Consider the following 12,500-nt stretch of genomic DNA (forward strand, 5'->3'; position numbering starts at 1 on the left):
ACAGTTAAGAATGAGTTAACAAAGTAGTGGCAGATCAAGGGAGGCATCTTAATGTGGGGCAGGGACTGGACAATTTGAGAGCCAGCGAGCCAGCCATGCAAATTTCGCATTTAAGTCTTAGCACCCATTTCAAATAGTGCTGATAAACAGTTATTAAGTCTAAGCACCCACTTTAAAATGGTTAGATTTCAATAACCATGTGACTCGCATGTTGACTCGCATGGCTCGCCATGTTGGCTTGCATGACTCGCAGTCATGACTCGCATGGCTCGCAGCCATGGCTTGCAGGCTCGCACATTGTCCTAACTCGGTGGGGCAGGGGTTTGTTCCCCTGATACCCACTTGAAAGGTGCTGATGGGCCTGGCAAACTCCTGCCATAACACATAAGAGAAGGCCAGAACACACAAGAGGACATTCACCAGAGATAAGTGTGTGCAGGAATCATGTACATGTAAGTGTTTATTAAATTTCTGTGACAAGCCTTTTTTAAACTTTGCCTAGCAACGTATAGCTCTAATGGAGACACCACAAGCAAGATTCTAGTCTCCACACAATTTCTTTTTGGCAAGATATTATGCCATTTGCTTGTTACAAAAACAAGTATAAACATGAAAGCCCATAAAAATAGTTAAGTGGTAAGCTATTAATTCTTTACCTTTGTGTGAGGATTAACAGTGACATGATACCTCAAAATATTTTTGCAACTTTAAATAACAAATATAACGAATGAAAGAACCAAAGAAATTTAAGAGAGGTGATACTGATGTACTGTTGAGAAGTTTTTTGCTCTGAGCATTTCATGCAATTTTGTTCAATTTATATAGTTAGTCGAGTTCCAGATAGCGATTCTCTTCACAAGAATACGTGATCTAGTCAAGCAGAAGGGATTAACCAACCTTTATCTGTTATTCCGCCACACAAAATTCCAAATCTTGATCGCATATTTTGTAACCAAATGCACGATATGTATAATACGGTATAAACATTGCACATCCACTGAACTTCACAACTCGGAGGAAACTTGCTCTAATTCTTTTAAATTTAAGCTTATGTGACAGACAAGTAAACCAGACATCCGCATAAGAGTATCACATGTACGTTCTACCTAGGGGTACACTTTCATATCTGATGCAGGAATGAAAATGGCAACAGTACCACAAAGGCAAACAATAATTATTCTGCCTCTTTCGAAAATTGTCACGTGACTTGACTCAGGCTCACGTGAGTCGGCACAAGAGACATGGACACTAGCTATAAAAATGGCGGACAAAAGACTAACTTGTAAGAAGTTACATTGAAAAAGACCTTGGCATACGGTAATCGTTACGGTATACTGGAGTGTTCTACCTTACCGAGGAAAGAGAAGTCGGCTGAACAGTTATTGGTTGGGTTCCCGAAAAGAAACAATGCATTGTCTGATGCCATTGGAATGGTGTAAAATTTACCAAACTTTCGTGCAAAAATTGACTGCGCAAGCTGCAGGAATCTTGCAGATAAGTTTACTAAGATTAGAATTATTTGCTCTCATTTGTGAAGAAGTTTGAGCTCAAATAGTTAGACTTCCTTGTTGTTTATTTTTGTTTATGTTATGAATTTTCTATAACAGTCTCAGAAAAAATCCTTGCAATACACTGTAACTTAAGTTATATTTAACAGTTATTTTCCATGAATAATTGTGAGAGGATAACCTCAGAGCTGAACAACAGAGAATTGATAATTGGCTCAGAGAATAATTGATAATCAACACAGTTTATTTCTGTTGTAAAGGTCACGTGTGTCTGCGGGAGCTCTGCCATTATTCACCATCTAGTGCGGTGAATATAACATCATATTATTTCTATAGTAAACCACTGAACCAATTAGATTGCTGGGAACTCTTTGTTCATCTCTGAAATTATACTAGTTTATTATTATGGTTGTTATTCCAGCCCAGCACTTTAAAGCTCTAGGGGCATTCAGAGATAGACATTTTACACTGTCATGAATTATAGTAATTAAACACTGTGAAATAATTATTTTCACAGTTGGTTTCTTTTTGTGACTTTGGAAAAGAAATATGGAGACTTTTGATTAGTTGATATTTTGTGACTTAAGTAGAATAAGCACTTTAAGTTGTGTAAGGTTGCCTTAAGTCACCTTAAATCTCCAGATTTTTTGGGTAATTTTTTCTTAAGTCGCCTTAAGTCACTTTAAGTTGCCTTAAGTTATGGCAACTTAAGGTCCCAGAGTAGGCCTATAAAATATATTAAGAAAGCACGCTGGTTCGTTGCTATGCCAATTCCTCCCATTTGTGCGAGCCCAGAAATGAACAGCAGATTCATGCTTAACACACATTTATGTGTTAAAGAAAACAAAATGGCGGCCAAGGTTAGTTCAAATCACAAATTTGAGTCTGCTGATCTCAGAGGCACAGATAAACAAGGTGAGCGCAGTGAATCATTTTGAAATCGATCCCTTGTTTTAATGAAGTCTGAAGTCGAGCCCTACTGGTTAGACTTGGTACAAAAAAGCAGAACGTAAGCCAAACTCTGGAATGAGAGACATTAATGGAGCGTTGGGGCTGCGAATGCTAAATAAAATTGAGCTTGTCGGCCCCCTTGTGGATTTGTACATCAAATATATGGCAAACTTGTTTCAAAGCAAGTTGTCAAGATCAGAGAACACAGGATTGATGTCCCTGATAACCGTATTTATACCCTGGCCGATATTTCGCCATTTGTGTGTTTTGGTGCTTGGTTATGACGGTGACACACTGAGCGAAAAATCATTGTAACGATATCTTCTCATAACACAGCAAGGAAAGTTTTCTCGCCAGTGTGTATGAATGGAATAAATTGCTTAAAGAAGCGAATTTACAGGCGCATAATTCAGGATGGAAACTTTTTTAGTTTTATGGAAGGGTTGCAGTAGTGGTCACCAAGAAGACACCCATAATTTGGTTTTTCAATAGGAAGCAATAAAGCGTTGTATCTTTTTATGTGCAACGGTATGGCATCAACGACTTTGCCACTGACTTGTCTTCACAGAAGATAATGAGCTAAATTAGTCCCGGTTGGGCTACAGACACTTTTGCAGAGGACACCTCCAAACTTTTGTGAACTGATATTTTAGATTGATTTCCAATAAATATTGAGTGTTTTAAACCACAAACAAGGCCAAGGTTCCTGGATTGGATTTTGCAATAACTAAGTAGGGTAGACAATTTCCATAAAGGTAACTTTTTATCTGTTTTTCATTATAAACTGGCATTTTGACCTTCTTTGGCTACATTTTGTACAATCATGTGATTTATATGTCTGTTATATATACTTGGTACACAAAGCAAAGTGCAACGCCATTTATGGAATGTGAAACCCTAACTTTGTTATCTAGCTGTAAAAATTAACCCTTTGTCTGCGAGAGTGAGACTTGTAAATTTTACACTAATGCCACACGATTTTCCTTGTCAATGTGGGGTGCCTCAGGGATGAATGAGTTAACAACATGTAGAAGCAAACTACAATAATAGAATACTTAACTGTGATGTCATATTAGAATAATTTTGAAAATATGGTACCTATTTGTTGAGATCTTCAAATAACAAGAGAAAAAAGAAACTAGGCTCCCTGGCCAAAAGTCGGCATATATAAGAGCAAATTGCCTCTGATCTATTGGCATCATGATGCTCTGTTGACTCCATACAAATCCTTGTAAATTTGACTCTGTTCATAACTTTAAGAACAGAGTCAAATTGAGAGTGATTTATATGGAGCCAGCAGAGCAATTAACAGTGACTATCTATTGTACATCTCAAATGGCAAGAAAATGCTGATTCTTGGCGAGTGGACATTTTAGATGTTTTTTCTGAATAAATCCCATAATTTTTACAAATTTTATTTTTGTGACTTCACCACTTTAGTACTCTATACATTTTGCTTAGCACACACAGCACCATTACAATTTTACACTCATCTCACCTCAACTTCAATGCTGTAGATTCATGGGCTCTGCTCATCCAGTACCAATTCTTAATATAATTTTACTGGCCAGGAAGTCCGTATAGGGAAAAACTATGGCAAAGGTCTTAAGTATGGCCATACTTGAGACCGAGGCAATGTGTATTTCTAAATTCTACCTTTAGATGGTAGGAGACAACTGAAGATTTATAAAATCAATGGGGATTTTTTACATTTTGTGAAGTTTGGCTTTCAAAGTCAACGAACTCGGCGAAATGTAGAAGAAGCCATTTCAATATTTGAAGTGAGTTTTCTTTATCCTCTTTGTGGGTGATAAAGTTTGCTTTTGCTGTGATAGCTTTCTTCATAATCCATTGTTTTTTTGTCGGAAAGTTCAACAATACCACCGCTCTTATAAGCAACAAGCAACAAAGCTCTTATAAGCAACAAAATAATGATACAGACAAAATGAAACTTTATTCATTAAATTTGCCGCTTCGCTCTTTAGTTACGGTGACCATGGTCAAGAAACAGGAAAATTCCCTCTAATCTTCTCACAAGAACATCTTTGTTGCCCGTGGTACAAAGTCTCCGTGAACGTAGTTCAGTTCTAAGTTCATCACGTTTCATGTCCTTTGGAGCCTTGTTAACTGTAATTATCTGCACTGAGGATCTGTGGGAGGCCAAGTGTGCTGCCAGAGTAGCTTCATCTGCAAACTGGCTACTGCACGTACTGCATTTCACTGACTTCAAAATGTTGAAGACATTTGGAGAAAGTTCTTTTTTCTTTGCACAAATAACAACTTCCATACTTTCAATGTAATTTGAACAACAATCAACATTGTCGTCCTTCTTTCGTCCACAACTGCAATAACCTCCAAGCTTACAGTGTGGTGGAACACGGAACTTAAAATGTGAGCTGAAAAGGCTGGGCATAGGCTGATGTTATGGAAGGCCACAATTACGTACAAACAGTACTTTGCATGCGTAACTGCCACCACTTCCACTTTCATCTGTGCTCTTTGATCTGTTACTAGATCTGACTTGACTTGTACTTGTCATAGAGTTTCAATGCACGATAAGGGATTGCATATGCAATCGTCCAAGTGGTAACATTAACATAGCTTGAGAAAAAAGTAGAGTAGGAGAGAGGTGCACACTGCAGCGCAAAACAGGAATCGATAGAAAGCTCATGTGGAAGCCCTATGCGCCATCTTGGCGACAGGTGAAGGTGGAGGTGAAGAGTTGACAACATTCCTTAAGCTCTACCAATTCAGCATTGTTTGTTGATGCTTTGTTAAACAGAATGGCCAGCTTGCCGTATATGAAGTGCAATCCATGCGAAGGCCAAAGTCCTCAGGTGGTGAGCAGGAGACTCATCAGCACACTCCAAACCATCAATCCAATGATACCCATATCCTGCCAAAGAAATGGCTTGATCATCAATCAGTCGTGTTGGCAGCTGATTGTTCCTTTTGTTTTCATCAGCATAATGCTCTTTTATAAAGGGCACAAGGTACCCCAGAATCAGCCAAGCCTTCCATTTTCTGCTGTTTGCCATTTGTTGCAGGTATTTCCCATGTGGGTGACTAACCTGTTGTTAGCCTGTTCAACAATGTCCAAACTAGAAACTCTTGCACCAGGACCTACCCAATGTGTATTAACATAAATTACATTAGACATGGAACCCTGTTTTGTGTGTTTAGGGCTAGAAACTTGATACATTGCACATCAGTGCTTTCAATAAGTTTTGAAGCACATGGCTACGTTTTTTTAGCACCTGGCAGAGATTTGGAAAGGGGCCAAAGGTCTCTTTCCCCTAGGGAGCTCTAAGGGTTTGCATTTCCAGTGATTTGAGCTTTCCAAGAAACAATTTAGACAATTAAGTGAAGTGAGTTGCTAATTCCTTCTCGAGAAATACAGCTGGCAAATTTGCAAAAGAGCACCAGCTAGAGCTCTGATGGAAGCCAGGTCTTATTAAAAGCACTGCACATGCAACGTCAATGTTTGAAAAAATATATTTTAGTTACATACTTTATTTTGTTTCTTTGACAATGAATCTCCTTGCTCCCAAGACACATCAGTGTTCCCTTCATCATACAGGTGGGCTTGCACTTTGCTTTGTATACCAAGTCTAGCCAAAGCAGCTACATTTTCTGCAGCCTGTCAAGCTGAGAGTAAAATTACCGGGGTAGTCATTTATTAAGTTTGCCCAACATTTTTTCAGTAAATGTTGTAACATAAAAATAATATTACCAACTCCTCATTCCACATAAAAGTGGCGGTATACACATTTTACACACAAAAATGTAAACTACTTTAAGTTTATAAAGACCACCTCAAACTTTCTGCATGATTGACTAAAAACATTTTCTTGAATGCATGTTGTGTCTCAGAATCAAGGTACATGTACTGTGAGCATTCTGTTGCTGTTGAGTTTGTGAAGTTTAATATACTGTTTCATAAGAAAGTGTAATTTTGACTCCCCCCTGCCCCATGGTGGGGCATCTGTGAACATTTTCAAGCCCCTTAGTGGGGATGGCTTGTTGGCACAAACATGGGCCATTTACAAGAAGCAAAAGGCTAAAACTAAAACCTGAGGGAGGCGCAGTGGCCTCATGGTTAGTGCACTCGACTTCGGATTGAGTGGTCCGGGTTCAGGTCCTGGCCGGGAACATTGTGTTGTGTTCTTGGGCAAGACACTTTACTCTCACGGTGCCTCCCTCCACCCGGGTGTATACATGTAAATGGGTCCCAGCGAATTTCATGCTGGGGGTAACCCTGCAATGGACAGGCATCCCATCCAGGGGGGAGTAGAAATTCTCCTAGTCGCCTCATGCTACAGAAACCGGAGATAGCGCAGGCCTGATGGGCCTTCTAGGCTAGGCTCGTAGCAGACTTTACCACACACAAAAAATGTAAACTACTTTAAGTTTAAGACCACCTCAAACTTTCTGCTTGATTGACTAAAAACATTTTTGAATACGCTATCTAAAGAACGCCCTCTAAAGTTCTAAAAAACGCATGATATAACTTTTTGACCTCAGCACTCTTCTATGTATATGAAAATGATTGTATGCCAACATTATCTGTGGATTTCCCTACAAACTAGCTGCCAACTAATGTTAGTTGCTAAAAGAGACTTCTTGACTTCCTGAAATGTACCCAAACAAAAAGATTTTGGGAATTCTTTTTAGGTTCATGGTCTCAAATACCTGGCAACTGACTGGGTCTCTTAAATTGCTGCCTTTGTTCCTCATTCATTCACCTACATCTATGATTATACCTCTGATATTGAGTGTGCTTGTTCACGAGAGACGTCAACTGCCAAGGTTTCCTTTTCAGTTTGGGAGCCGCGTCCACCCTGGCTCCCTTCATCACAAATTCAGTGTAGATTACTTGTAGTAGTTGCTTCCAGGCATTAAGTTCACAGTGCATGGGCTCAGGCCTTTGTCGCTTCGCAAAATAATATGCCAATAGGAGGTGGGCCAAGTTGGTGAAGACCATTTTCTGCCAGGTACTTCAGTATGTTCTCATGCTTTACTTTTTTTGCCAAATGTTGCTGAAAGGGATGCAGTGTATTGCTGAACTAATTTTACTTGCTTAACTTTAACTGCATTCCAAATATCATCAGCGGCAAAGCCAACAGAACCCCCCATTGTTTCCATACTTGTTTTGTTAACATTTGCATATGGGGAGTTGCAGCCTGATTCACCTCATTGTTTGCCCAATTCTGCCAACTCATGTCAGCACTTGGCTGGAATTCCACAGTACACTGTTGGCATCATATTGTTATAATATTGCCCTCTAACAATGCCATCTCAGAGGTTTGTTGCTCCCACAAATCTTCTTACACTTGGTCTTTCTTCCCAAAGCTCACACAATGAAGCAGATATTGATAGTCCCTGCCTCTCACATGGTCACCTAAATTCCACAAAGTCAGGCTGCCTATAATTTGACATTGTTAATTGGCTAGTATCTGGGCACCGTCGTTTGAAAATTGGAAACTAAAATGATTTTTCAATCCATTAAACCACATAAGGTTCTTGGTGAGACATGGAGCTCTTAAATGTAGGTCTACTACCATACACACAAAGCCTGTAACCGTTCGTCTAACACAAGGAGAGCTTGGGATCTGGTTGCACTGGCCAATTTTCAAGTCCTTAACAAATTTGTCAACTACTTCTAATTTGTCACTTACTAACTGAGGAAGTTTGATATCAACTCCCAGGCATTGCACATTTCTGGGAAATCAAACCTTCTCCTCTCTGCTCTCTCTCTCTCTCTCTCTCTCTCTCTGCATGTTTAGTTGCCGCTGGGGATGACTGGAACTCTTTCAAAGCTTTTCCAAGGGTCTCTTGGAAGTACGTACCTCTCTTAAAACCACTAAAAAAATCATCAATCATTTCTAGGGGCAGTTGGCTGCAATATAATCCCAGTCCCCATAATAGGAGCCTATGGTGCTTCCATGAATAAAGTGTACTTGGCCTTTTCAGTCTCTTTTCTCCTCCTGTATCTTGTACTGGAGTTGAAATCACTTATCATGTCCTTTTGAGGTAGAATTGGTTGCTCTTCTTGACTTAGAAAATTGTTTGAGAACCAAACCCAGAAGTGACAGCATTGATTTTACTTGTTCATAATGTTTCTGTATATTTTGCAATGCCTCTCTATCTGCACAAGCTTCCTTCTCTTTCTGTATCTCGTCCAACTTAATAGGTGCATATAGATTTAAGCTACTATTACAAGTAATCTTTTTCGGGATAATGTTAATTATTTTGGAAATTATTCTCTGGTCATTGTTGTTCAAAGCATGTATACTTTACCTACAGTTTCATGACGCATGGAGATATAAATTTTCGTCATCTTTAAAATATGTAAAAAGGAACATGCACACTGCATGCATAGCTACATAAGGGGCAGTACAGATATGTTATGAGTTTAACAGACAGAAATTGCCCTAGTAGTAATGAGACCAAATTGAGAAAATCATGGGTTCTACTCTAACTAACATTGGTGAGGTACAGAAGATAACCCTGCTTGCACTGCACATAATAGGGAAATATCTGTTTACAAAAATTGCTTTTGTTATTCAAATGTGCCAACCACAGGAACAAAAGACACTTTCGACAGCCTCTGAGGCTCTGGTTGGCATATTAATGACAATATGTGACTCCAAAGATATCTTCCCTATTATCTTGAGGAAGTTTCTACAAATAAAATGAACTCAAAAAGTCCATAAGGACCATGGTTCAATCCTGGCCCTAGTGAAACTTCAATGAAGCAAGCTTTGTTAAGAAAAGACTATAGTAAGCTAATTACTAATAATGAAAACAAGCTTCACTGTAACTAAAATTGAAACTATGCTAATAATAAAAACATGTATACGTATATAATTTACCTGTCTCATTCACTCTCTTTTCCATATCAGAGAATGCTTTAGTTAACTCATTTTCGAGGATGACAAGACGAGCAGCTTTTGCAGTAAGTTATTCTTTTATCCGGTTCTCGTCCAACGCCAGGGTCTCTGTGGTACATTTAACTTATACACCGGCGAAATCTCCCAAAAGGCTTTCAGTTTTCTTTAAGAATTGCACCGACCCTTGTGAACACTTGATTTCGAACACTGGCGGCCCCTGTGACAGTGATCTGAGGTACTAGTACAGGACGTGGTAGGCCGAGAAGTATTACGAGCCGCCATATTGGATATTCTGCTACCCTAGTCGCGTTCCTTCACCGATCTACTAAAACATTGGCTTAACAAGCGACCGTAAACCTCAATGTTAAGAGATAAAAATGCGGGAAAGTTCGGCAAATGACGACTTTCGTACGGTTTTACGCAAAACAGTCGCTCGTGTGTTATCCTTTCCAGGGATCACTAAGTCAAACGAACAGAGTAATTGACGTTTAACCCTCCCCTGCCATAAAAACCACCTTTTCCTTATTTTGAGTGGGCGGGAATTCGTGTGTTGTCCAATACACACGAACTGAGTCGGGTCGACTTTTTGGTGAAGACGACCCGTCAAGCGGAAGTCGGGTCGTGGTGTTTGCGGAAGTAAAGTAACAGGAAGTTGCTATGTGAAAGAAGGTGCGAGGAACTTTCTGAAAATGGTGACGGTTCGTGACGACCCGTCTAGTCCATGACGAGCCGTCATGTGAAAAGTCGACCCGACTTTTGGAAATGTCAGGTGGTGAGAGACTTAGAGAAAAACGTGTATTTGTGAAGACACTGGAGGCGGTGAGGCCGGCTGAAAATGTTGACGGATCGTGACGAGCCGTCATGTGAAAAGTCGACCCGACTTTTGGAAATGTCAGGTGGTGAGAGACTTTGAGAAAAACGTGTGTTTGTGAAGACACTGGAGGCGGTGAGGCCGGCTGAAAATGTTGACGGATCGTGACGACCCGTCTAGTTCGTGACGAGCCGTCATATAAAAAGTCGAGCCGACTTTTGGAAATGTCAGGTGGTGAGAGACGTAGGCCCGGGTCGCACTTAGGACAAAATTGGGACAACTTTGTTTTGATTCCTGTCAACAGCTGACCACGCCAAGTGCGGCATGTTGACGGGTCGTGACGACCCGTCTACTTCGCGACGAGCTGTTATTTGAGGTGGTGATGTCAATCCACCGGGAGACAGTTGTTTCGTTATTCATATTTGTTACTGGTTTGCGATCGTCGCGTAATATTGAAGCGCTAGCCTCTGAGGTGAAACATATAAATTAAACATTTTAAAGACACAGTATAAAAGTACGGCGGCTGTGAGCTTACAATTGTGACAGGAAACGAATTTGGCAAAACTGTGTTTTAGGATTGTTATTGTGTTTGGTCCCGTTCGAGTGATGTTGTAAGGTATCGGTATACCTCAAAATTGATAATTTTGCCATTTTAGTTTTTAATATTTCCAGGTACACCTCATAGAGTTTTTTTAATAACAAAAAGTTTGCGAAAAAAGGTCTCTTCTAGACAAAGTTAGAAAGGAAAAACGACTCTATCAATAAATTCTCTAATTAGAAACTGTCCACAAATGACTATTTCTCAACACTCAAATGCAAATTGCATCGAATGAGGCGCATGTTTACAGCGAGTTTTCATCCTTTTTCACAGAAATTTGGCAAGAATGTTGCCCGATAATGTGGCAAAAAACCCGTGTCGGGCAGTTTTTATTTGTTGCCTCCTTCGAAAGTAATGAGTATTTAAGAAAAGCTACTGCGTGTCTTATAAAAACTGAAAGTTTAACAGCGAAAAACTAAAATAAAACAGACAATTAATCAAAATTCCCTGACACGGTTTCTTAGATCAAGTGGTGAAGAAAACGTAGTTTCCGGTTAAATTCTGACCGGAAACGAACTCAATTTGTGAAACTATATAGGCCCGGGTCGCACTAGTTTAAAAAGTTGTTTGTTTTACAAAAAAATCTGTCAACAGGTAGTTTTTTCCAGTGCGACCGATTTGTCAGACATTGTCAAAAATGAGCGGAATGTACCAAATGTTCAAAGATGCCAAAATGTCACAAAAATCAAAAAAGCTATGAAACTGTCACTCATGACGCAAACAGCAAATGAAAAACGCGATAAAATCAAGTTTACTTGTAATTTGGCGCCCATCTTGTTGAGAAGGCTAAGAAGCCGATGGATCCTTCAAGGCCATATGCGAGTTTCAGTGCTCTTTATATGCCATTAAGAGCGATGACTCCAGATACAAGTAATTATTTTGGTCAGCAAGAAGTCTTTGAGTCAACCAACGTTCGGTCCGTCTATGCTGTCTGATCTGACGCTCGTATTCCAACAACGCTTGCTGGATATTCAAGTTATGAAGTCTGTACATACAGTGCAGATTGTACACATTTGCCATTCTAGCCTGCATGCAAGTCCAACAAAAGCGAAAGCCGCATCTTGCCTTTAATATAGCGTGATATCGTGACACACTTCTAGCGGGAGTAGGAGAGTTTTCTTTTGTACACATTGATGCGTGTATGACAGGAATGCAACCCTAAACTTTACCGGAAGCAGATATTTGTCTGAAATTTTGTCACAACAAAAACAATTTTGTCCACTAGTGCGACCCGGGCCTATATACTTTTGAAAAATGAGGGCTATTTTAGGAAAGGTTTTTATTTCTTGCCTTAAATCAACTAATAATCGGAATCTACAATTCCTAAGCTTCCAGAAAATACTTTATTGGGGGTTTTTATGAAACGTGTGACCGTGAAGGATGCAGCGACAACGCGACGTTGCCGTTTGGGGTACACTGATTTAAAGGACGTAAAACTCATGAAATGAATTGCTGCGTTCTTCCAACAGATCAGCATTCCGTTTTTCATGAAGAGATTAAATCTGTTAACGACTTCGACGCGTTTAGGTGATTAATAGTGGGCAATAGTTTTGAAGTTGTTTATTTGCTTTTGTCTGTTTTTCAGCAATAGTGCTGGTTTACGGTTTATTTGTGGATTTTCTGCAACGTGAATGCATAATTTCTTGACGCCGGACGTGGGGTGGAAAATGCGGGCCGTTGTTTGAACATTTTTTGGGCGTATGTGTTTTGATGAGTGCTGGTGTGGAAGGGGTTTTTCC

At 39.8% G+C, this 12,500-nt stretch overlaps 2 protein-coding genes across 7 annotated transcripts in view; both read left to right on the plus strand.

Moving 5' to 3' along the window:
- LOC138012753 (uncharacterized) overlaps nucleotides 1-12,500 on the plus strand; it is a 67,180-nt gene that overhangs the window by 16,144 nt on the left and 38,536 nt on the right. The window contains exon 1 of one of the 6 annotated variants that reach the window (XM_068859641.1): nucleotides 9,370-9,417. The exons of the other annotated variants lie outside the window; for them this stretch is intronic. The gene's annotated coding sequence lies outside the window, so the exon portion shown is untranslated. Of the gene's footprint in view, nucleotides 1-9,369; nucleotides 9,418-12,500 lie in introns of those variants that run through there. 6 annotated transcript variants of the gene reach the window in all.
- LOC137967545 (uncharacterized) lies at nucleotides 240-5,576 on the plus strand. Its single transcript, XM_068814050.1, has 2 exons — nucleotides 240-2,770; nucleotides 2,964-5,576. Exons 1-2 carry the CDS (start codon nucleotides 2,535-2,537, stop codon nucleotides 3,040-3,042), a joined length of 315 nt encoding a protein of 104 aa, XP_068670151.1. The 5' UTR covers nucleotides 240-2,534; the 3' UTR covers nucleotides 3,043-5,576.

This window comes from Montipora foliosa, chromosome 8 (genome assembly GCF_036669935.1).
Source record: "Montipora foliosa isolate CH-2021 chromosome 8, ASM3666993v2, whole genome shotgun sequence".
NCBI classification, from domain to species: domain Eukaryota; kingdom Metazoa; phylum Cnidaria; class Anthozoa; order Scleractinia; family Acroporidae; genus Montipora; species Montipora foliosa.

Bases quoted from the DNA above. Each gene is read 5' to 3' on its own strand.
- LOC137967545 (XM_068814050.1), top strand. From the start codon at position 2,535: ATGAGAGACATTAATGGAGCGTTGGGGCTGCGAATGCTAAATAAAATT. The intron at 2,771-2,963 runs GTAACGATATCT...GAAGCAATAAAG, and splicing joins ACACTGAGCGAAAAATCATT to CGTTGTATCTTTTTATGTGC.